General features: G+C 42.3%; 1 protein-coding gene across 7 annotated transcripts in view; it reads right to left on the bottom strand.

The window, feature by feature from the left end:
* MON2 (MON2 homolog, regulator of endosome-to-Golgi trafficking) overlaps window positions 1–26,576 on the bottom strand; it is a 180,742-nt gene that overhangs the window by 21,078 nt on the left and 133,088 nt on the right. For all 7 annotated transcript variants that reach the window (XM_065568308.1, XM_065568270.1, XM_065568361.1 and 4 more), the window contains 3 exons: window positions 21,475–21,665; window positions 3,287–3,347; window positions 883–1,006 (listed from right to left, as the gene is read on the bottom strand). In XM_065568308.1, coding sequence (XP_065424380.1) covers window positions 883–1,006; window positions 3,287–3,347; window positions 21,475–21,665 — 376 coding nt within the window. The remainder of the gene's footprint in view (window positions 1–882; window positions 1,007–3,286; window positions 3,348–21,474; window positions 21,666–26,576) is intronic.

Here is a 26,576-nt window from a genome sequence, read left to right as displayed (position 1 = left end):
TTTTATTTCAATAGCTGCCTTAATACCTACAGTATTTAAAATGGTAACATTTGCAAATACTGTAAAGCACACATTCTAAAAAAGATAGCCATATAGCCATTTTTAATTAGTACATAAAATTCAAAAACAGCTGTATATTTTCAATTAGTGTTTTAATTTAGCTATAAAACTTTAATCTAAAAGCGATGTCGAGTCAGTTACACCCCTTAGTTTTATCAAGGTCACTCAAAAGGGGGGGGAGGGATAGCTCAGTGGTTTGAGCATTGGCCTGCTAAACCCAGGGTTGTGAGTTCAATCCTTGAGGGGGCCACTTGGGGATCTGGGGCAAAATCAGTACTTGGTCCTGCTAGTGAAGGCAGGGGGCTGGACTTGATGACCTTTCAAGGTCCCTTCCAGTTCTAGGAGATGGGATATCTCCATTAATTTAAAATTTAAATTTAAAATTTCAAAGAACAGGATTTTTTTTTATGCATTGCAATTGCCTAAAATTATTACCAGTACCTATTTTAACTTGCATGCCGGAGACCAAAGTGAGTGGGAAGTGGAGGAAGACAGTTAAAAAAAAAAAAAAAAAAAAAAAAAAAAGACTCGAAGCCTAGGTAAGTACAAAGAGACAAGAGTGCATCCTTAAACAAGATATTTACCCCAAAATGCAGAAATATTACCAGAATACTATGCTTTCTTCATAGCATGAAATTTATCCCATAGATTAAGAGATTATAGTATTTGAGATCATCTCTGTGGGCTGGGAACTTATTCATGATATTGGTGAAGTTTAAAATCTTTGGTAAAATCGGTATTGTAATATGCACATTTTAATTTGCCTTCCACGGGATTTGTACACTGTTCTTATATCTTTTGTTTATAATTGAGGTAACATACCCGTAAATGAGGATGACTGAGAATGTATTGAACCTTTATTAAGCATAGTCATTATCTGACCAACAAATTCCTTGGGAATAAAATTAGCATACGGCAGTATCTCTGTGCTGATGAGTTGCACCACCTAAAACAAATGAAATACATTAAAATTTGTTTTCTAGGAAAAATTCAGTGATTAAAATTATAACTAACACTTAGAAGACATATATACACTTAAAGAAATGGAACAAGATACAGAAAGTTATAGTCTGGATGCATTCATTAAGTGTAAGAAAACAATGTTCAAATAAAGTATGAATGGTCATGCTCAGTGAAACTTGAAGCAACATCTTTTATATTTATTATGCTTACTGTTGTAAAATTGCTAATACAGGATGGCTAAATTTTTCAAAAATAGGAGCTTAAAATTAGGCTTCTAAATTCATATTTTAGGCATCTGCCTGATCTTCTGAAGGGCAGATCACTCAACAGATCCCACTGAATTTTGAAAATCATTGCTGAAAAGTTTACTTCAAACTGAATTTAGAGAGTTTTGGAAAGGGACAATCTGACCTTCACAACCAAATCTCCTCTTCCCCTCCCTACTCCATCTTAACTAGAAGATTAAGACAGTGTATTAACAAGACCAAGCAGAAGAATGTGTTTATAAGAGAAGGTTCTCTTTTGGCTTGATCCTGAGAGGAACTAACATGGGACAATTAGGTCCCATGCCCATCAGTAGGTCTGTTTTACTGCATACTAGATCTACATCAGTGGCTCTCAACCTTACCTGACTACTGTACCCCTTTTCAGGAGTACAAAATTCATGCATCCGACGAAGTGGCCATTCACCCACAAAAGCTTATGCTCCAATACATCTGTTAGTCTTAAAGGTGCCACAGGACTCTCTGTTGCTTTTTACAGATCCAGACTAACACGGCTACCCCTCTGATACTTTTCAGGAGTCTGATTTGTCTTGCGTACCCACAAGTTTCACTTCACTTAAAAACTACTTGCTTACAAAATCTGACAAAAATATATTTGTATCATAGCACACTATTACTGAAAAATTGCTTACTTTCTCATTTTTATCATATAATTATAAAATAAATCAATTAGAAGTACTTTACTTGCATTTCAGTGTAGAGTATATACAGCAGTATAAACCAGTCACTGTCTGTATGAAATTTTAGTTTGTACTGACTTTGCTAGTGCTTTTTATTTAGCCTGTTATAAAACTAAGCAAATATCTAAATGAGTTGATGTATCCTCTGGAAGACTTGTGTAGGTTGAGAACCACTGATCTAGGCCACTACAGGGAACCCTGCTTCCATTTTTAATCCTGAGCTCTGTATATCCTGGCTGCAGTCCTTGGGAGGTAACTGAAGCTAAAGCACTTAATTATCACTGCCCTTCAACCTAGAACTCCTATCTCAGCCCTGGTGTGAAAAGTGACCAGTCTCTCTTCCTTCTCCAAGGCTTTTCCAATGTTAACCCTACCAAGTACTGTAACACACCCATTTAAACTGCAGTGCGGTCTGATAACCTGCCTGAGGTCGTCAAGGGCACTGTGTGTCTGAGTTGCTTCATCTGTTCATTCAGATTTAAAGTTTCTGGAGCAAGGACCATATCTTCCTGTTTGTTTGTTTTTTAAAGAGGTGAACACAGTCACTGCTTAAATAATCATGATTACTGAATGCGTATCATCTCTTGGCCAATCAAGAGTGTTGCTTCACTCTTAAGAAAGTGCAACATGAGGCATTCACTTTAGGTCAGGTTGTGAACATTTACTCTCAAATGGTAAGCAGTTACTTGTGTGAGTAACAGTTCACAAATGGGAGTAAGGGGTTCACAGTGTGGTCCTTTATGAACGTTTAATAAGGACTATTTATGAATACAGAAATAATTCTATTTAACAATTATGGGGCAGATTGTGCCATGAAAGTATGACCTTGAGTATGGGATTGGATCGAGCTGCACTTTCTCAGAGAAAGCTTAGGAGACTTTTTAATTCAGGAAAGTAGGAGGCTTCAGTGATATCTGGAGAATTGCAGCAATTATGCCATCCCTTAGGAGGCTGCCACATGCATTCCCTCTATGCAGAACCAGATAATGTGTGGGAGGCAGAGACATGTTCCACTTGCCCCCATTCCTTGGGGTTGTCTTGCACCCTAGTTGATACCAACAAAGAACTCCTTGTGCATGTCTTCCCACCCCTAAGCACACCCCAAAAGCCAGCCACAATCTGGACCCCTGGTTTTATCATCTTTTTTTACTGATCAAAAAAGAAGTTGCAGCCAAGTTAGTAAAATTCAGTATCAACCATCGTTTTCTCCAGATGTTAATTTATGACAGTTACCTATGAGTTTGAACATTCCTAGTTAGTTTATAATAAGGTAATACAAAAACACTCTAGTCTCCTCACCTCAACATCAATACTCTCATTTCTCTGAAACTCTTGAATAGAAAGATTATCTGGAGGTATACTAAAAAGAAACATGAAAATATTATGTTATACTTTTAAAGTGCGTAGAATCTTCTGGAAATTGTAAAGATAGAGAGACAGAAGCATGCACGGTGTTAAAATAAAAAAATATTTATATACATAAAGCTAGTACTGTATATGTCTGAGACTAATTAATATTTTAGAATACAAACCTTACAGCGTATGAATAAATAAAACAATCTAAAAAGGACTGAGGAAAAAAGTCGTATTAAAAAATGTAAGAAACCATAATAAAGTGTTACGAAAACAGTTGATTATTGTCTTTAAATAGTAATCATTTGTCACTGACAGTATTATTTTGATATGTGCTTTGTTTCATTAGCTATTGTGTGTGTGTTTGTAATCATCTATATTAGTGTTTTAAAAAACAGCACTTCAATTAAAAAAAATCAGAAATTTGCAAAGATAAAGACTGTGGTACAGGAGTAGTTTACCAGTGTATCAACAGGTTCCTCTCTGTTCATATCAGAATAGCAACTTTAAAATTGTCACTGTAAACCCTTTACAAAGATTCCACAGAGACACTGCAGTGGATCAAACATATGTTTATCATTGTTGCTTATCATCTCTGGTCACAAGGTTATACGATTTTTGTCATTTTTATTTTTAAGCTTGCCTTAAAAAGCACTTCATTTGAATTTTACATGATTTTCCCACATGTCTACCAGATACCCGATTTTTGTTTTTGGTACAATACTCTCCCCTCTTTTTACACAATTTGAACTACCAAATGTTCATTTTCTCTCATTCCTGTTTAACAAGAGTGCATCCATCACTGAATTCTACTCCATAAAAATATTTGGGCTTGTTCCATATTTTAAATCATGATGCTGACATGAAACTGAAGTATTGTGGGTGTTTCACAAACAACTAATTCTGAACAATTTCATGCTTTTTCCTCTACAATGTAACATCACTTTTTTAAATGTATGTGCCCTTCATTTATGAGGCTGAGAGCGTCTGTAAGTTTCAAAATAGTTGGCACAGTCTTTTTGTCCTGTAAGTAGACAGCACCCAATCCTTATATTTGAGTTTACATTTTATATGTAATTTATTGTCTAGGGACTCCTATAGTTAAATTTGCCTAATACTGTACATTCTAAGAAACTGGTTTTAGTTGCTTATAACTTTGCCAAGCTTTAACCATTCAGTAAAAATGATTCAACAATTTCTGAGGACAAAGTTAGGGAAAAATATGCTTTTTTGCCAGTGTTAAAAAAATTCTTACAACCATTTTCACTGAGAAATTCTAGCACCTCCATGCTTTAGAGTAGAGACTTGAAGATGGGCACAGAGGTCCCTTTGGGGTCAGGGTCATGTACTTTGCTTCTCCCGTGAAAACTCTCCCAAATATGGCCAATTTATAACCCTATGCAAATGGCTATTTGCACATGCTCAGTGGAAGCCTCTCAGAATTTGGCAGCTAAATTCTCCAAACATTCTGTCTGCACTGAACATGTTCCAGTCCCACATACCTCCTTTATGCCAGCCACATTGTTCATACTCAATTCCAAGGCTTCAGGACTTTCCCTGCAATTGTTCATCCTATCTGCTGGGGGCCACTGTGATGCCTGACACTAAAACTGAAAGGAAGGAGACTCTCTCTCCTTTGCTTTCAGTGCTTCCCAGGCTAGCAGCCAAGCAGCATGGAGGAGGAGGAGAAAGGCACCTTACTTGAATGCAGAGGGATGAGGAGCAGAATGGACAGGTGTAGGTTGGAGGTGGATAAAAGTAGAGAAAGGGGGCCCAAGTCCAAAAGGGGATAGGCTTGAGGAAGGAAAACAACAGAAGGGTCTGTAACCACTATACTCCCCTCCAGAACGCCCAAGTCCTAACATTCATTCGCTGTCTAGAAAATTCTTGTAGAACCCACTGCAAACTGTGTATCCTATCCCCAGCTAGTGACTGGTCTAAATGGAGGATAAAAGCCTACTACTGCTACCAGTTACTCCATTAGCTCAAGCGGTAAAGGTCTGTGCAATGGATATAAAGATTCACAATGACGCAAAAAGAAATTCTCTTTTCCTGGCTTGTTTTTAAAAACAATTTAGACCAGAGATCCCCAAACTGTGGGGCACCCCCCAAGAGGGGTGCAGATGAACATTTTGTGGGGGGCGCGCAGTGGGGCCCTGGCTAGACCCCATGGAGAGAGAGGAGGTCCTGCTCTGCCCCCAGCTCTGCTCCGGCCCCAGTCCCAGACTTGCCACCAGTTGCAGCCCTGCTATGGCTTCCGTTCCCAGCCCCACCCCCAGCTGTGGCCCCAGTTTTGGCCCCTTTACCCTGTCTGCTCCCGGGCCTGGCTCCCATGGGGGGGGGCTGACCATGAAAAGTTAGGGGACCACTGATCTAGATACAACAAACAATCTCTCTCTGCCTTACAGGAATAGTGTGAAGATAAATTAAATAATGTTTGTGAAACACTCAGATACTGCGGTAATGGGTGCCATAAAAAAGGAATAAGAAAATGTAAAATTCTGTATTTGCTGCAAGTGTTGGGTGCCATGCAGTAAGCCAGCCCAGGACCCACAAACACTGAATGCTGAGGGTATAAAGATATTGATTAGCCACCCGTTCAGTGAGCACTCTCTTTGTGTACACTGAATGGGGAAGGTGTCTATGCAAGAACTGTAGGATAGATGTAATTAAAGGTTGTATCACAATGCATACATATAGGGGAGGCTGAATTAAAAGTTGCATAGGCAACCTTAATTCTGGCATTTCCCCACTTTTGAGAGCTTGACTTTTCAACCTCAGTGTTCTTTTGATGTAGTTTTTTGTATGTTGTTATATTCTATGTACACATGCACACACTTTTTCTGGTTTTGAATATTACTTCATATAATGGTTTGAGCTGCTTTCAAAAAAGTCTAAGAATTATTATTATGAAGTAATACACCAGCATGCTACTCACAGCTCTGTTGGTGCAAATTAAAGTTTAACTTGAAAGAATAATATATTGACTCCTAAAAAGTTCAGAATGATTTTGGCTTATTACAAAAAACAATGTAGTTCTCTCTCTAAATTTCCATTGTAAAGAAAGCAATACTTATTGCGTGGAGGATGTTATGTTCTATGATGGAGAAATTAATGTTTTTTTTTTCCATTGGCCTGGGCTCTTCAGGCAACACCAACTGCTTAGCATACAACCTTGCACATACTTTAGTTTCTCCTCTCCTACCTAGGTTTCATTTAAAAAAAAAAAAAAATCTACCCACATCCAGGCCCTTAAGTAGCTTGCAAATCTACCCCAACTCAAGAGACAAAGGGCTATTCAGGTAAAGTCACAGATCCCAAGGCCAGACCATTGTGATCATCTAGTTTGATTTCATGAATGACACAGACCAGAGGACTTGTCTGAATTAATTCCTGCTTCAAGTCCAATGGTTGTGGTTGAAGTAGAGTATATCTTTCAGAAAAACATTCAAACTCGACTTAATTTCCAGTGATGGAAAATCCACCACGATGTGTGTTAAGTTGTTCCAATGTTTATACAATTGCACCTTCTTTCTAGTAGGAATTTGTCTAGCTTCAACTTCTAGCCATTGGATCTTGTTGCACCTTTTTTGATAAACTGAAGACCCCTCAATTATCAAATTTATGTTCCCCTTGTAGGAATTTACAGATTGTGATCAAATCACTCCTTCACTTTATTTTTGGTAAACTAAATAGACTGAACTCCTTGAGTCTTTCATTGAAAGGCACATTGTCCAATCTTTTGATCATTCTTGTGTCTCTTCTCTTCTTTTGTATGTGTCACAAGTCAATATCTAGACCTCATCATGATCATCTTCTGATATGAATATATCATCTGACTTTTTCCCAAATACAGAACAGAAATGTTTATTGAATGCTTACGCTTTTGCATTATTGACAGTTGTTCCATTAATGGATAATACCATTGTTGGGGTTCCTTTTATTCCTGTTATACTTAACCTTATTGTCCTTAACTGTGCTGGCCAGAGATTTCTTTTTGTGCTTTTGCATCTTCGTTATAGAAAGGGGGAAGACAAATCATGGCAGCCAATCCAGCTGTTTGACAACAAGAGAAAGAGCAATTGAAGGAGCACAAAAAGGAATCCCGGATGCTTGATTCAAGGCTGAGAAATAAGGTAGTGAACCAGGGAGCAGACTTAGTTTTAGTGTAGACACAGCCTAACTGATTACAAAATCATGATTAAGGGGAAAGATCACCTTAACTGGTTAAAAGAAAACAGTTCAATTTGCATCCACACAGCAACTTTTCTACCATCACAACTGTGCTTTACATGGCAACACCTACTACCCTACTTAGATGTTCTAATATCAGTGGACTCTGGGAAAATCTGGGCAACTATCTGTTCTATGCTATTGCAATTTTGCAAAGAAAGAAAGAAAGCCTCCCACGACTGCCAGTATTAGTTCAGTTTTAGTGGTGTTAGCAACAAAAGAAACCCTACATGTTTATAAACCAGCATTTGACGTACCATGTTGATTAGAAGTACTATAAGCAGGCTCAGAGGAAACAATGTTTAAAATGTTGGCTCCCACTATTACTAACACTAGTGAAGCTCAAACAGTATTAACTACAATGGAAACTTTTCAAAAAGCTGTCTTAATATAGACAAGGTTATAACACCTCAAGGGGGCATAGAGGCCCAGAGGCCATGCACACAGCACCATGTGGGACAATGCACTCTGGGATATTTTACTAATCCTACACTACACTCCCACAAGATATAGCAAATTTCAAGTTAATCCATGTAAGCATATGGATTTTAGAATACTAAGAAGAGTCAATCTTTAAGCACGAATAGCTTCCCGACCTTAGCTAGAGCAGAGCTGGCGCTCCACTATAATATTATATGAAATTAGGAGAACAGGGAGAACAGGCTCTACACATCAGCAGCACAGCAGGGTCAGAGTGGTGTGAAGTGGCCCATTCATCTCAATGAGATGTTTGCAGCTGAAAGAAAATACCCAGTGCAGATGAATGCAGCCTGAAATAATAGCTCTGAGATGCGTGAACTGCTCCATTCATGACAGTGGGTGTTCCCATCCCTCCTTTCCAGTGTTAGAGAGCTTTTCTGATATTTGTCAAGTATACCCATTCTCAACTCTTCATCCCAGTCATCTCACAGCAGTTGGTTCTTGGTGCATGCTCCGAGCATGCCTGTTGCAAGTTCCCCATCCAGATCCTGGCTCACATGGAAAACGGTAGGGAGAAGGGCTCAGGCCCCCTTAGAGTGAAAGGTACTCCAGATCCCATCTCATGTGATGGGAGGAGTAGGGAGAGGAACTCACACCCACCCAGAAAGGCAAACCTTCTCCAGAACCTACCTCACATGGTGTGTGTGTGTGTGTCTGTGTCTGTCTTCCATAGGTGAGCACAAGCCCTAGGGTTGCCAATTTTGGTTGGATGTATTCCTGGAGATTTCATCACAAGGCAGATCGTATATACTCGATCATAAACCGGTTCGTTTATAAGCCGACCCTATAATTCAGGGGTCAGCAAACTTTGGCTCCTGGGCCATCAGGATAAGCCACTGGTGGGCCGAGATGGTTTGTTTACCTTGAGCATCCGCAAGCACGGAGGTAAAGCTAAGTAAACAAAGTGTCCCGGCGGCGCGCCAGCTGCTTACCCTGACAAGCTGGGACAGCAACTGGTGGGGAAATATTTTTTTTGGGGGGGAGAGGGGGAAGCTGGGGGTCAGGGGAGTAACCCCTGTGACCATCCCCCATATGACCCCACCCCTAGCCTGGGGCCCCCACACTCTCCCTCATCCCATCCCTTCCCACCTTATCTGGGGAGGGCCAGAGGAGGTGGTCTCTGACTTGGCTGGAGCTGCTCCGGTAGGCTGGACGGCGTGGCCGCAGTCTGCTCCAGCGGGCCAGACCGGGTGGTGCAGCCGCAGCATGTTCCAGCGGGCTGGGCCGGACGGCGTGGCCACAGCCTGCTCTGGGGGGCAGGGCCGAGTGGCACAGCTGCAGCCTGCCAGCCCCGGAGGCCGGGGGGAGAGAAGCGTGGCCAGAAGTGGAGAGACTCTGGCCCCGCCTCTTCCCTTCTGGCTGTGTCCCACCTCTCCCTCTCTATACCCGTTCATAAGCTGCCCCCCATCTATGGTGCTTCCCTTTTTTACTAAAAAATTTCAGCTTATGAACGAGTATATACGGGAATCTTTAATGAAAGATTAATCTTTAATTCCTGGAGACTCCAGGCCAATCTTGAATGGCTGGCAACCCTAACAAGCCCCCCCAGATCATCGCGCACACACACATGGGAATGGGTGAGCAGGGGCTCATACACCACAGGGAGCAGGGACCACCGCAGAACCTGGCTCACATGAGGGGGGTGATCCAAATTTGGCAAGGCCCCCCATATCCCAGCTCTCATAATGGGGGGCAGGAAGAGGGGCTCAGACGCCTCTAGAGGGGCAAGGGGGATCCAGATCCCAGCACATACACAGAAAGGGAGAATGTCTGGCTTACAGGTGCCCCTGTCCCTGTTCTCCTCAAGACCTGTTACTCAGCCCCATGTCCCCTTCTCAGTGTCCCGCCTCCAATCCCCTCAATCCCTCTCCCCAAAGCCTTCCCTCAATGCAACAACAAACCCCTCTCACCTCTATTCCCTTCACATCCTAAAATGCCCCTCCCTTGCCAGCAAGCATTCACATATTTATTTTATTTTTGATTACATTCCCCCCAAATAAAAACCCCTCACAGAGACGGATTTTAGCAATATGTCTTCCAGACTTTCCCAGATTTCAGCCTAAAGTAGGATTTAAACTGTCACTGGCTGGGTGAGTTCAGGATCCAAGTCTTACTGCTTATCCCCCTGAGCTATAATCCAGCTGCTGTGATAGCTTTCCAGCTACAAATCCTCACAACCTTGCTCTCTGCACATGCTCAGTGTGATCTGCTTGGTGCTAGATCAGGGGTTCTTAAACTGGGGGTCGGGATCCCTCAGGGGGTCGCGAGGTTATTACATGGGGGGGGTCGTGAGCTGTCAGCCTCGACCCCAAAACTTGTTTTGCCTCCAGCATTTATAATGGCCTTAAATATATTAAAAAGTGTTTTTAATTTATAAGGGGTGTCGCACTCAGAGGCTTGCTATGTGAAAGGGGTCACCAGTACAAAAGTTTGAGAACTACTGTGCTAGATCCTTACTCAAGAGCCTAAGCACAGAACCAAACTCTTTTGCTAGTAATGTTCTGAATTTTGTTACCCCCTCGGGGCTAGAGGGTCCCCACGCACTCTCTAGGGTGCCAGGATCAGAGTCATGATTTGATCTCTAGATAAGTACATACACAAGAGAAGCGTCAAAAGAGGACAGGTATTTAGAAATTTGGTCACCATTTCGAGTATACTCAGAAGAGGACTTCCCATCCAAAAAGCCAGAATCTTTAAATATTGACCTGATCCTGAATCAGAAATGGACTCTGTAGTATGTTAACATTTTATTGTAACTTTGCATTAATAAAAAGTTTTTAAAAAGCTATTTATTTCAAGGGGATGTCTCTCGGGAACCCATTGACCAAAAGACCCCAAATTTGGATCACTACCCATATCCCATGCGACACATCAAATTTCAAGATAACCTGAGTAACCAGGTAGATTTTTAGAGTACTAACAAGAATTGTCCTTTAAACACAAAGGGCTTCTCAACTGCTGGTACTAGAGTGCCACTATAATAAATAATAGAATGGCAGCTGTTACAGGATATATTCAAATAAACTTCTTCCTGCTTGCACTGTGCCAAAAGCATCACTGTTATAGATACTCATTCCTTATAAACTTCTTAACTGGGAGTTTATAAATTCGCTGCAGTAAGAACTGCAAGATGAATCAATTTTTTTATTAAATGGATAAGACAACTTTTAAACCCCAAACTCTTCAGAAAAGATCACATCTTTCAGTACATATGACTTGTTGCAACAGCCAATTCAAATCTTATACTGTGTAAGTAAAACTTTTCCTAGTCTTTGCAATAAAAATATTCTATAGCTGCACAGGTGGCTTTATCACCTACTTCCCTTTAATACTGTCAGTCATATGCACAATGAATGAAGCATTTACCTCTATAGTATATCATACCCATTGAGGTATGTGTTCAAGAAATGAGTACTAAGAATATCTAACTGGCACTCCATCAAAGTCAAAGGTAAAATCTAATAGGCAATCTAAGGATTTTATTGCAAATCTCTGGAAAGTTTCCTTCTGAATGACACATTATGTAAACTTTAACCCCTAACAAAAAAGAAAAGATTACATTTAATACATCCTGAAGTATGGGGGCACATTTTCTTGGCTACACGTGAACTGAACAGTTTTAATATCACAGTGTCGAAAATGTGATCGATTTCTCTTTGCTGTGTACGACTTGCCTCAGCAAACTCTAGCACTGAAAGGAGCTGATTGGTGATGCTACATCAAATGGATCGCCATGCTGGGCATCACAAATAGAAAACGAAAACTAAATCACAAAATGCCTTCAAACCTGCTGCTTTGACTTTGTAAAAAATTCCCACCTATGAATCCCTATTTCTAAAAGGATACAAAAATCACTGTCAGAGTTCTTCACACAACACATAGCAATGTAAGCAAAATATGATTCAACCAACTGTGGTATGGTTTTCTTTTAATTTTCTTTTCTTAAAAACAGTATTCCCAATTGCCACTCATCTTTGAGGGAAAATTGTGCCATATTAGGTTATACTGACAATTGATGAAGAAAGAAGGGGGGCGGGGAGAGCATAGATAGTGTACAGATAAGGGAATTAAGGTTTACACATTGGCCCTCTGAGTTTACTAAAAGGAGTATATGAATTGGAGAAACTTCTCTTGAACAATAAATAAATCCATCTCTTGAATTTTAGGTTAACAAAACTGCTTGTGAGAACTATACATGAAGCAGTTGGAGGAGGGAAGGGGAATCTGAAACACCAAATTGGGTCTCTATGGGCTTATTTGAGAATGTGAAAAGGAAAATATATAATAAAAGATAATGCTGACAAAAGTATTAAGGAGGCAATGAGCAACAACAACAACAAAATCTTACATGTGTGTATACTCTAATGCTAGAAGAATAAGTAGTAAGCAGGCTGAGCTAGAGGTTTTCATTATTGAACAAAATTATGATTTAGTTGGCTTTCAAAGATATGGGATGTGACACAACTTGATCAATATAGAAGAATACAATTTCTATTGCAAATACTAAGAAGGAAAAAAGAAGGCAGTAGCCTGGCATACCAAAAATACATACACAGAAATATGGAGGAATGAACAGCAAAAAAACCAACCCTATATGAAATGAATGAGAGATACACAGTACAACCTCAGAGTTACAAACACTAGAATTAAAATCTGACTGGTCAACCACAACCTCATTTGGAAATGGAAGTATGCAATTAGGCAGCAGCAGAAACAAAAAAATACAGTACAGTACTAAAACGTACACTACTAAAAAAATAAACTTTCTGTGCTTGTTTCATTTAAATTAAGATGGTTAAAAGCAACATTTTTCTTCTGCATAGTAAAGTTTCAAAGCTGTATTAAGTCAATGTTCAATTATAAACTTTTGAAAGAACCATCATAATGTTTTGTTCAGAGTTACGAACAACCTCCATTCCCAAGGTGTTTGTAACTCTGAGGTTCTACTATACATCACCACCTAAATCAGTGAGTAAGGTAGAAGAGGCATTCATGGAGCATGTACACTATAGTTTTGTTGTCACTCTGCGGGGGTTAGAGATCTGGAGTGTGTCCTTGGAGTTCAAAAGCATTCCAGAGATCATCTGGCTACTGCAGCACACCAGAAGCAGATGTTATGACCTATTAGACTCAGCAGAAGAGTATCTTTTCTGATTCCCAAAGGCATCTGCTATCATAGCTCAGAAAACTAAATCAAAACTACTCCTACTTAACTCTGATTGCATCAAATAATTATCAACGGCCATGAAAAAGAACCCACTGTCAACCAATAACACAATAAAGACATTTCACTAACAGTCACTAAGATGACTAGCTTGCGCAAAAATGATAAGGCCTAAACATTAATTATCTCTAAAAAGCATCTTTTTGCTATTTCTCCCTGAAGCTTAAAGATTCACACATGCCTTAAGAGTCAAAAAATAATTGATAGTAGCCAACTACTGCAACGCTGACTAGATTGTTTTCCGAAAATACGCTTGTTCCATATGCCAGTGTGTTTGACGTATACATTTTCCACTAAATATATCTTTCTTTGTTGAAAGAATGACAAAGCTAGGAAAAAACTGGCAAGACCATGAAATAAAACGTTCAAAGAACTGAATACTATAATTAACCATTATTTTAAATAGGACAATTTAATATAACACAAATAGAATCTGCATAAAGTTACAACATTTAAAAAAAATGCACAGTACTATAGGATCCAGATTCTCTGGTCTGCCAAGTTTACTTTTGCACTTCTCTCACAGTAATGCAAAGATGACTTAAAGTGGCCAAAGATAATCAGTGGAGAATCCCTCGTGTGTGGGAACTCTCCACCAGTGAAGGCAGCTCTTCTACCTCCCTGGCCAGTCATCTCCCTCACTTGGTACAAGAGGAGAGGTAGATGTCAGCAGCATTGGGGGGGGGGGGGGAGGGAGGGAAGGGGAGTGAGAGGGAGACAGATTGAGAGAAGACCTCTGCAATGCTTGATCCTCTGCTGGATAATGACACAAGTCAGACATGCTCCCCTGCAGTTCTAACTTGTGTTAGGGTTTTGGATCAGGGAGCTGAAATCAGCTCTCATGGCACCCCACACCACTGCTTCAGAGCAGAATTTGGGGAGGATGGAGAACTTGCCCTTACAGAATACAGCTACGTAAATTAAGCTCCAGTACCAGGTTTCTATTGCAAAGTATTTAGGAAAGTATTTAGGAGGTTGAGAAGAGGCTTACCTGTCAAGTCTTCTATTGGTAGTGATATATTCCAAAAGCAAACCTGAGAAGACGATACTGACATGCAACTATGGGGATGTACACACAGTATACTCAGAAACTGTTTTCCAATGTGATATATATGACCTGGTGACCAGGACCCATCTGGAACTTCATCATATTCATTGATCTGATTAACTTCTTGACATCTAACACAGCTAGACCTTCATACTTTACTTTTCACAATAAATAATATGGACTATCCACCAAAGACTATTTCTGCTTCTGGTACTGTTTCTAACAGAAATTCCTTCTACCATGACCCATTTAGTGATGCCTGTGGATGTCAGAGGATAAAGAGCAGATGAGGTGGAGAATGTAACATCAAGATGTATCTCTCTTGTTCACTAGCTCCAGTACTCATGCTGACAACAAATGGTATCAATTTTCCAAAAAATGAGAGTCACTGTCTCCCAGAGGATTTCTGGTTGCAAAACAGATCCTTATGAATTTATGCTGTATATTTTGATTTACAGGAGCATGATATTACAGTTTCAAGATTAATTTCTAGAAATGGACTCTAGGAAGAGTATTTTCTAACAACACTGCAAGGAAGTATGAAAGATATATCTGTTTAAGTAAAATTTAAATTCATTCTCTGTCTTGACTGTTGTGAGCAAGGAACACTTGGATTTTTTTTTTAATTTTTTTTGCAGTGTTACCTGTCTATTGCTGAAGAATAGATCTCCTGTGAACTGTAGGGTTGCAAGAATCGAGGATTTTGAAGTAAATTAAGCATAATACTGAGGCTCTAGCAAAACATGTAGTAACTAAGGCCTGGTCTACACTACGGGTTTAGGTCGACTTTAGCAGCATTAAATCGAATTAAGCCTGGACACGTCCACACGACGAAGCCCTTTCTTTCGACTTAAAGGGTCCTTTAAACCGGTTTCTTTACACCACCTCCGACGAGGGGATTAGCGATAAAACCGGCCTTTGCGGGTCGGAATTGGGGTAGTGTGGACGGAATTCGACGTTATTGGCCTCCGGGAGCTATCCCACAGTGCTTCATTGTGACCGCTCTGGACAGCACTCTCAACTCAGATGCACTGACCTGGTAGACAGGAAAAGACCCGCGAATGTTTGAATTTCATTTCCTGTTTGCTCAGCGTGGAGAGCACAGGTGACCACGCAGAGCTCATCAGCACAGGTAACCGTGATGGAGTCCCAGGATCGCAAAAGAGCTCCAGCATGGACCGAACGGGAGGTACGAGATCTGCTCGCCATATGGGGAGATGAAGCAGCGATAGCTGAACTCCGTAGCAGTAAAAGAAATGGAAAAGTATTAGAAAAGATCTCCAAGGCCATGAAGGACCGAGGCCATAACAGGGACACACAGCAGTGCCGCGTGAAAATTAAGGAGCTACGGCAAGCTTACCACAAAGCCAGAGAAGCAAACGGAAGGTCCGGGGCAGAGCCGCAAACTTGCTGCTACTACGCGGAGCTGCATGCGATCCTAGGGGGTGCAGCCACCACTACCCCAACCGTGTGCTATGACTCTCTCACTGGAGAAACACACAGGGAAGACGGTTCGGGGAACGAGGAAGATGAGGATGGAGGTACTGTAGGTAGCTCACAGCAGCAAGGAAGCGGAGAAACCGGTTTCCCCAACAGCCAGGATATGTTTGTGACCCTGGACCTGGAACCAGTAACCCCCGAACTCCCCCAAGACCCTCAGGGCACACAGGAGACCTCTGGTGAGTGTAACTTTGTAAATATTTGTAAACATTACAAAAAAAAAAAAGCAAGCGTGTTTAATGATTAATTTGCCCTGGCAATCGCGGCCAGTACATCTATTGGAAAAGTCTGTTAACGTGTATGGGGATGGAGCGGAAATCCTCCAGGGACATCTCCAGAAAGCTCTCCTGGTTGAAATGGGGTGATTTTATTAAGGGGACATTCAGAGGCGCCCGTTCCTGCTCTTCTGAACAGAAATGTTCCCCGCTGTTAACCACGCGGTGGAGGGGAGGGGTGAAGTGATCATCCCAGAGAATCGTGTGCGTGTGTATGGGGGGTGGTTTACTTGTGTTTGTGCCGCATGTTAACCGGGAAACCGCAGCCCCTCCTTTTACATTGAAAACCCATTTTAAATGGACAACCCAATTCATCCTTGATATGGGAAATGCGCTGCTGTTTGCAACCTTTCCCACATGTTAAGAAGGTTAAAAAAGCCAAAACACTGTGGCCTACCATGGCTGCCTGCAAGCCGAAATATGCGCCCTTGTAATGAAAGAGTGTACCCATTGTTCTCTAAAATGTGTCTTTTTTAACCACCACTCCCTTCTCCTCCACCAGCTGCAAATGTTTCTCCTTCGCAGAGGCTCGTGAACATTAGAAAGAGAAAACGTAGGACGAGGGACGATATGTTCACGGAGCTGCAGATGTCCTCCCACGCTGATAGAGCACAGCAGAATGCGTGGAGGCAGTCAATGTCGGAGATGAGAAAAGCCCAATATGAACGAGAGGAGAGGTGGCGGGCTGAATGGCGGGATGAAAAGAGCAAGTGGCGGGCTGAAGACGATAGGTGGCGTCAGCTTGCAGACAGACGGCAAGAGTCAATGCTCCGTCTGCTGGAGCATCAAACTGATATGCTCGAGCGTATGGTTGAGCTGCAGGAAAGGCAGCAGGAGCAGAGACCGCCGCTACAGCCCCTGTGTAACCAACAGCCCTCCTCCCCAAGTTCCATAGCCTCCTCACCAAGATGCCCAAGAACACGGTGGGGGGGCCTCCGTCCACCCAGTCACTCCACCCCAGATGATCGCCCAAGCATCAGAAGGCTGGCCTTCAATAAGAGTTAAAGTTTTAAAATGCAGTGTGTCCTTTTCCATCCCTCCTCCCCCACCCATCCCAGGCTACCTTGGCAATTATCCCCCTACTTCTGTGAGGAACTAATAAAGAATGCATGAATGTGAAAAAACAATGACTTTATTGCCTCTGCAAGCGGTGCTCAAATTGGGGAGGGGAGGGTGGGGTGGGGTGGGGGTGGTTGGTTTACAGGGAAGTAGAGTGAACCGGGTCGGGGGGGGGGGGGGGGGTTTGGAGGGTTCATCAAGGAGAAACAAACAGAAGTTTCACACAGTAGCCTGGCCAGTCACAAAACTCGTTTTCAAAGCTTCTCTGATGCGCACCGCGCCCTGCTGTGCTCCTCTAACCGCCCTGGTGTCTGGCTGCGCGTAATCAGCGGCCAGGCGAGTTGCCTCAACCTCCCACCCCGCCATAAAGGTCTCCCCCTTACTCTCACAGATATTGTGGAGCGCACAGCAAGCAGCAATAACAATGGGGATATTCTTTTCGCTGAGGTCTGAGCAAGTCAGTAAGCTGCGCCAGCGCGCTTTTAAACGTCCAAATGCACATTCCACCACCATTCAGCACTTGCTCAGCCTGTAGTTGAACAGGTCCTGACTCCTGTCCAGGCTGCCTGTGTACGGCTTCATGAGCCATGGCATTAAGGGGTAGGCTGGGTCCCCAAGGATCACGATAGGCATTTCAACATCCCCAACGGTCACTTTCTGGTCCGGGAAGAAAGTCCCTTCCTCCAGCTTTCGAAACAGAGCAGAGTTCCTGAAGACGCGAGCATCATGTACCTTTCCCGGCCATCCCACGTTGATGTTGGTGAAACGTCCCTTGTGATCCACCAGGGCTTGCAGCAGCATTGAAAAGTACCCCTTGCGGTTTACGTAGTCGGTGGCTTGGTGCTCCGGTGACAAGATAGGGATATGGGTTCCGTCTATGGCCCCGCCACAGTTTGGGAATCCCATTTCAGCAAAACCATCCACTATTGACTGCACGTTGCCCAGAGTCACTACCCTTGCTATCACCAGGTCTTTCATTGCCCTGGCAAATTGGATCACAGCAGCCCCCACCGTAGATTTGCCCACTCCAAATTGATTCCCGACTGACCGGTAGCTGTCTGGCGTTGCAAGCTTCCACAGGGCTATCGCCACTTGCTTCTCAACTGTGAGGGCTGCTCTCATCTTGGTATCCTGGCGTTTCAGGGCAGGGGAAAGCAAGTCACAAAGTTGCATGAAAGTGCCCTTAGGCATGCGAAAGTTTCGCAGCCACTGGGAATCGTCCCATACCTGCAGCACGATGCGGTCCCACCAGTCTGTGCTTGTTTCCCGGGCCCAGAATCGGCGTTCCACGGCATGAACCTGCCCCAGTGACACCATGATTTCCACATTGCTGGGGCCTGTGCCTTGTGAGAGGTCTATGTCCATGTCAATTTCCTCATCACTCTCGTCGCCGCGCTGCAATCGCCTCCTCGGGTGGTCCGGGTTTCGCCTTGGCATGTCCTGGCTCTGCATATACTCCAGGACAATGCGCGTGGTGTTCATAGTGCTCATAATTGCCGCGGTGATCTGAGCGGGTTCCATGATCCCAGTGCTAGCTATGGCGCCTGGTCAGAAAAAAGGCGCGAAAGTAGTATCTGATGGACCAGGAGAAGGGGGGAGGGCGGGAGGGAGGGAGGGCCGAGTGACGACATGGCATACAGGTACAGGAACAGGGAGAAACACAAACAACTGTCACACAGAATGGTCCCCCCAAAGATTAAACTGAAAACCCTGGGCTTAGCAGGCCATTGATTTCACGGAGGAAGGGGAAGCAAATGAATACAGAACAAATCTATCTTTTACATCTTAAGCTGGCAGCCGACGGTGCAGCATGAGTGATAGCCTCTCCAGTACGATGATGATGGATACCAATCATAATATACCATCGTCTGCCAAAAGGCAAGGGGCTGCTGCTGTGTAGCAATGCAGCCCCACGTCTGCCAGCCCCACGTCCGCCAGCACCCAGCATCGCCCTCGGCCTCTTCTGGGTGCTTAGCAGACAATACTGGGCAATTGGCAGAAAATAGTATATTACGATTGGTAGCCATCATCATCGAAACATGTCTGCCCAGGTGGCCATGATTGACAGCCACTCCAGTATGACGACGATGGGTACCAGTCATAATATACCATCTCCTACCAAAGGGCAAGGGGCTGGTGCAATGCAGCCCTACGGCTGCCACCCCACAGCTATCACTCATGCTACACCGTCTACCGCCAAAAGGCAGTTAGCAGCTGCTGCTGTGTAGCAATGCAGTCCCACGTCTGCCGGCACCCAGAGGACATATGGTGACGGTGAGCTCAGCTGAGCTGAGCGGGCTCCATGCTTGCCGTGGTATGTTGTCTGCACAGGTAACCCAGGTAAAAAGGCGCGAATCTATTGTCTGCCGTTGCTGTGACGAGGGGGGGAGGGGCCTGACGACATGTACCCAGAACCGCCCGCGACACTGTTTTGCATCATCCGGGCATTGGGATCTCAACCCAGAATTCCAAGGGGCGGCGGAGACTGCGGGAACTGTGGGATAGCTGTCGGATAGCTACCCATAGTGCAATGCTCCGGAAGTCGACGCTAGCCTCGTACTGTGGACACGGTCCGCCGACTAGAGCACCTAGAGCATTTTATGTGTGGACACACACAATCGGCTGTATACAACCGATTTCAATAAAACCGGCTTCTATAAATTCGAACTAATTTCGTAGTGTAGACATACCCTAAGGAAGTTCTTAGGGTAACTGAGGATGCCTTAAGTCTTGGAATGATTTCTATCTTCCATTTATAAGAGCATAAAAAGAGACAAGATCAGAGACAGAAGGAGCTAAATCATGGAGGGCCCTGAAGGTGAGAAAGGATTGCCTGTATTTGATTCACAGAGCAATATGCTGACAGGAAAGGAATTTTAAGAAGGGTCGATTATGTTCATAGCACTGATCAAAATGGATTTACACAGTAAGTTTTGGACTTATCTGTTTATGCACTCAGGGACACACAAATTAAAAGTGTGATATTCCAGTACCTATCTTGAATTGGTCATCCTTTCTGCTTTGAGTTTTTGAGTAATTTATCAAGTTTGTTTTAACCTGGCTCTAATTTTTTACAATTAATATGTATTCCCCAAGGTAGCATTCCACGTAAATGTACTTTCCTTCACCCAGTCCTCTCCCATAATCTCACTGGATTCAGTTTATTGAGAGGGAGTTTTTGTTAGGTTTATAGTAAGCCAAAATAAACTGATTGTTTAAGGCTGACTCAAATTATTTATACCAAGAATGAGTCCCACCAGAGATAGCAAAAGGAGATGCAACCATACAAGTTATCTAAACTATGTTTTCTCAACAAGAGACAACCCAATAATTTAGTGTTAAAACAAATTAAAATCTTAACTGACAATATAAGTACCTTTAATCTTTCTGGAAAAACATTAAAAGAATGTTTCAAGTCCATCTTATTTAACAAAATTTCTCTGAAATGGACATGTAGACCTAGGAAGCATAGTAGCAAGATAATTATCTTGTGACCCTATTAATGGAAGCCCAAAATCACCCATTAAGGCAAAGATTTTCACTAGAGGATGAGTGTCAAACATGGAATTTGTCCCTCTAACTCTACTTATGGCTAACTGCTGTTGATTATCATCATTAAAGATGGCTGCAGAAGGAAGGAGGGAGTGTCATGCTTTTCATGAGCTGTCATTTTATATAGGACTATTCTACTCTTATCAGTAAATCTGCTGCTAAAATCACCTTTGCAACGCTTGCTTTTGACAGATAATTATACAGATATAAAATATTCTATTCTGGATTATAAATATTCTATTCTAGATTTTCAAGAAATCATGAACAAAATTAAGTCTACTTTGCAGCTATTTTATTAATTTCAGATCTAAAGAAAAAACCATGAACACTAAAGGTTTTCAAGTGAAAAGTGCATAGTACAAATTTTAATATTCATAACTCATGAAGAGTAGAAGTAAAGCATCACAATGGAACTCCTACCAATAAATAAATAAATAAATAAATAAAATCACACAGTAACATGATGTTCACATTAACAACAAAAAAATCATTGAGTTCTAATAAAATGGAAAAATCCAACAGGTCTGAATACCCGTTAATAATTCTGCATGAGGACATTAAAAAATAACCAATTTTTTAATTCGTTCTTTAAAACACTTCCACCTAGCAAAAATATGATTAAATATAAGACTTTTCACTGGAGTCCATGTTTTGCATGCGCACACACCAAATTATATATTATCTACCATAAAGACCAGTTTAGTAAAATAGTAAGACATTTATAAACATTTTTCCACAACTTTATTTTTAAAGTTGCATTTACCTTTTGGTGAATAAAAAGTCTTCAAATGTGCTGGCTAGTTCTGGCCACATACTGTCAAATTTTCCAGAAGAGGCATGCTGCCTTGCAACTGGCAGTCCAATAGAGAGAACTTTAAGAAGAGAAGATACTGCTAGTTTCCAAGTGCTTTCAGAGGGGCAGGCATACTTCAAGCTCAGAGGTATCCTCTGTGTCTGTGAAGAGAAAGTTCAAGTAAGCTTTATACTTCCTTGAAGAAACATAAGAGCCAGATACATCTATGGTAAAGAAAATCTCCGCAGGAGATCTCTAAAGATATGTTACACACAAAAAAAGTACATTTCCCTCCATTTTCTGGTGGGACTTGGGATGGTCTCTTCTAAATATGATTATTAGATTACTGATTGTATGCCAGCTGGCTAAAGCACAGATCTGATTAACCAAATTCAAGGTTAGAAGCGTTAAGAGTTAATCTATTTGCAATTACATTGGAAAATTACCTGCTAATTTTCTTTTTCTAGACTACATCTATTGTCTCTGCTAATCCTGACAAATTGGTTCCTGTTCCCTCTGCAAATAAATTGGGGGTAGTTCATCACTATGAGGAGGCTCTGAAGAAGTTAGCCCTGTCTACTTTGGAAGAACTGTTGTGATTACATGAATTTGAAGAAAAGGCCATAAGGAATTCAAACTTCTTGCAAAATGTAAAAAAATGAACTATATATATCATCCATGTGAAGTATCTGGTCATTATTAAAAATAAGAGGAGACATCTTAAAAAGGCCAACAAACTGTTAAAGGTGGAACGGAGCAACAGAGATGTCATCCTGAGAAACAAAATTAGCAGGGATAAGATTTTCCATTCTCTGTCATATGACCTTTGCTAATCCCAATGAGTGGGAATATAGCAAGTAATTAAATAATTTAAAAAGGAACAGATAGAGAGGAGTTGGAAGGAAGACTGAAATGTGAGAGCAGTGCTGCCAAGTAAACGGGAAGTTGTTTTAGAGACCATCAGCTGGAGCACCATTCTGCCACAGAATGCAGATGTGGAATCCTGAAGTCGCAGTGCCTTGCAAACAGAGAGAGAGAGGGGGGGGGGGGGGATATTGCTGCTTTAAAGATTTCTTCTGCAGATGCTGAAGTTCTCTCTCTGCCCAGAATGTACTCACACATCTGGTGGAAGGGTCAAGAATATATTCCCAAGGCTTTGTACATTTCAATGATACAACATTTAGGGTATGATTTTCAGAAGTGCTCAGGGTTGTGCTATCTGCTCTAATTAAATCAATGGTTAAATTCCCATTGATTTCAGTGGAAGCAGTTATGCCATGTTTTGTTCAGAATTACGAACATTTCAGAGTAACGGACAACCTCCATTCCCGAGGTGTTCATAACTCTGAGGTTCTACTGTATAAATTTAAACAAATGATCTTACTTCAGTTTACTAAGGTTAAAGAACCCATAATGTGATGATTTGGAAAATCTGTCTTTGAACGGTTTATGAATTTAGGTTGATCATCCAGACAAGGGACAATGAAGGGTTGCTAAACCTTGACGGTTGTCCATTCATATGTGAGTAACTTCTGGTAAAGGGCTGGCTGAATCTAGGTGACCCGGTCTTCTTCCAACTCCAAGGGCTAGCATTTGAAGGAATGGAATTTCAATAGAAGCAGAACTGAGAGATCAAGTTTTAAAACCACATAGCCTGAGAGACTTGGGGGTGGGGAAGAGGACTCAGAGAAAGTACTCTCAGGAAGAACAAAGGAACAGATTTTTGGAGAAAGAGGAGACATCTTTGACAGGAGGATCAGCCAAGATAAAAGGAAGCTGGCTGGAGGACAAAGACTCCATGATTTGTAAGAGAAGCCTGAATGTAGGGATGGAATCCAAAAGAGGAGACCTAGAACCTCAAAAAGTTATCTCCAGTTTGTGAGGAACATGCCAGAGTAGTGAGGAAAGTGAGGCAGGGGATGGTGTACAAATGTTTTATTTTTTTTACTACATGTATATTTCTCATGCTGTCTAAAGCAAAGCGGGATTGGTTTTAGAACCTTTGCAAATTCTGTATGTTAGGTGCTTCCCCATCACATGTTCCTGAAGGGAAACCAGTAAGCCAGAGTTTCCACAAGTTTTGAGAAAGTGTGTGTTTAAGCCAGTGGGGAATCTGGGAGTGTGGGGGAGTCTGGCACTGGTCACAGGGCCTAGGCAGTTGCACTGTGGAATCTCCGCTCTCAGAAGGTGGTGCTAGATGAAGGATCTGCACCGCGAATGTGTGTCTAGAGATTCAAAGACAATGGCAGTGCCAGGGCTCTGTTCAGAATCAGGAAGCTTAAAAAAAAAACAGCCCCAGCATGTGGACCCAAACTAGTGGCCTCCGAGTATACAGCAGGGAGAGCTTTACCAGGGCTGTGACATACACCTTCCCCCTTAATCTCCACCACAGGTTCTTAAAACACCAATTTGATTGTCTATAGCTTAAACTCTGCAGAAAGAGTTCAAGTAGTATTTGTGACACTGCACCCCATATTCTTCATAGTGATATTATATATTATATGATTATGACATAATTATGATGCTTTTTGGACAAGATGGGTCATGTAAGGAGTCATTAGAAAAATTATGGTTTGCTGAATATGATTATCCCATTTGTATGCATGTATCATTTTTGTATCGAAAGTTATGAATACTGACTATGTATCTGTATTTCACATGTAGTCACACCTGGGGCAATGCCCACTTTCAGACTAGATAGCTGGCTAGGAAGGACCTATTCATAGGTTACAAACAGCTGCAGCCAGCAAAGAGAGCTGTAAACAGGGGAGTTTGAGTGGGAGTTGGGGGGGAAAGACTAGAACTAGGCAGAGGAACAGACAGGCTAGCGAAGAGAGTGTGTGGTGTTCTGGCAGTGTTGTGGTGCTCATTGGGGATTTGTTTTGCGGTAGGTGGTGGTGTTTTGGTTTGGTTTGTGTTTCCTGGACTAACAGGACTTAGGTGGGAAGACTATGACAGATACAGAGGCAGCAGTGGTAGTGACCCAAGCAGTGAAAGACACAATGAAGATGACTGGATGTGGAAGCTGCAGTATGTACATGATCCTGGAGCGGGTACCTGAAAAGAGTTTTATCTGCATGAAGTGTCGCCTGATAGAGCTGATGGAAGAAAAGATCCGAGGACTGGAGATGCAGGTGGAAACTCTGGTTGAGTTTAGAAGGGGGTTAGAGCAGATGATGGAGCAATGACATAAGGAGGCTGAAGGGAAAAGCTCAGACTTGCAGATAGAAGCAGGACCAAAGAACTCTGAGGGGAGACTGCTGGGTGAGGAAAGTGGACAATGGAAGCATGTGACTAAGAGAACCAGGCAGAGGAAAAGACAGGCTAGTGAAGGAGAAATAGAGCTCAGGAACAGGTTTGCAGAGTTGGAAAATGAAGAAGGGGCGCAGCAGGTGGTCACTGAAGGTGGAAGGGCAAGGAAAAAGAGAAGAGCAGCTAGTTCTATAGGAAGAGGGAAAGAGTCAATGGAGATAACACCACCAAAGATGAGCCCCAGGAAGATACAGGATGGGTTACAGAGGATTGCAAGGGAGAATAGGAATCGAGAGGACTTGCAGCCAGAGGGAACAGGGGATAGACCACAGAATTGCACCATCACCAGGAAAGGGTAGGTCTACATGATTGGGGACTCCCTACTGAGAAGAATAGACAGGCCTGTAACCAGAGCTGATCCAGAGAACAGAAGGGTGTGCTATCTGCCGGGTGCTAAGATACGGGATGTGGACCTGAGGCCGAAGAGGATCCTAACAAGAGCGGGAAAGAATCCACTGATTGTCCTTCAGATGGGAACAAATGATACAGCTAGATTCTCGCTGGAACATATCAAGGGAGACTATGCCAGGCTGGGGAAGATGCTTAAGGAAATTGAGGCTTAGGTGATCTTCAGTGGGATTCTGCCTGTTCCTAGAGAAGGGCAACAAAGGTGTGACAAGATGATGATCAACAGATGGCTATAAGGAGGGCTTTGGGATGTATGGCCACTGGGAGGCATTCATGGACAGAGGACTATTCTTTCAGGATGGACTTCACCTGAGTAGAGAGGGAAATAGACTTTTAGGATGGAGGCTGGCACAACTGATTAAGAGAGCTTTAAACTAAGAATCTGGGGGAGATGGTTGGGAGATGTCCTGGTAATCTCCACGCTGGATTTTAACATTGAGAGGGAAGAAAACAAAGTAAGAAAGGATATAGCCGTGGGTAGGAGAATGGACATAATGAGGAAGGGTAGTGTAGATACCAGTCTAATAGGTGATACTGGCGGTACAATGTCTGTGCCTAATCAGGTAAAGAATGTGAGTGAAGCCAAACAGTAAAAATTAAGATGTTTGTACATCAGTGCGAGGAGCCTAGGTAACAAAATGGAGGAACTAGAGTTACTGATGCAGGAAGTGAAACTAGATATTATAGGGATAACAGAAACACAGGGGAATAGTAGTCATGACTGAAGTACAGGTATTGAAGGGTATGTGTTGTTTAGGAAAGACAGAAATAAAGGCAAGGGTGGTGGAGTAGCATTGTATATCAATGATGAGGTAGACTGTAAAGAAATAAGAAGAAGTGATGGAATGGATAAGACAGTCTGTCTGGGCAAAAATCACATTGGGGAAGAAAGCTATTAGAGCCTCCCCTGGGATAGTGCTTGGGTGTGCTATAGGCCACTGGGATCTGATTGGGATATGGATAGAGACCTCTTTAATGTTTTTAATGAAGTAAATACTAATGGTAATTGTGTGATCATGGGAGACTAACTTCCCAGATATAGACTGGAGGACAAATGCTAGTAATAATAATAGGGCTCAGATTTTCCTGGATGCGATAGCTGATGGATTCCTTCACCAAGTAGTTGCTGAACCAACAAGAGGGGATGCCATTTTAGATTTGGTTTTGGTGAGTAGTGAAGACCTCATAGAAGAAATAGTTTTAGGGGACAACCTTGGTTCAAGTGATCATGAGCTAATTCAGTTCAAACTAAATGGAAGGATAAACAAAAATAGATCTGGGACTAGGGTTTTTTTATTTCAAAAGGGCTAACTTTAAAAAATTAAGGAAATTAGTTAGGGAAGTGTATTGGA

Source organism: Chrysemys picta, chromosome 1 (genome assembly GCF_011386835.1).
Source record: "Chrysemys picta bellii isolate R12L10 chromosome 1, ASM1138683v2, whole genome shotgun sequence".
In the NCBI taxonomy this organism is placed as follows: domain Eukaryota; kingdom Metazoa; phylum Chordata; order Testudines; family Emydidae; genus Chrysemys; species Chrysemys picta.
The sequence above is the reverse complement of the archived record's forward strand: the minus strand, read 5'-3'. Positions and strand labels throughout refer to the sequence as shown.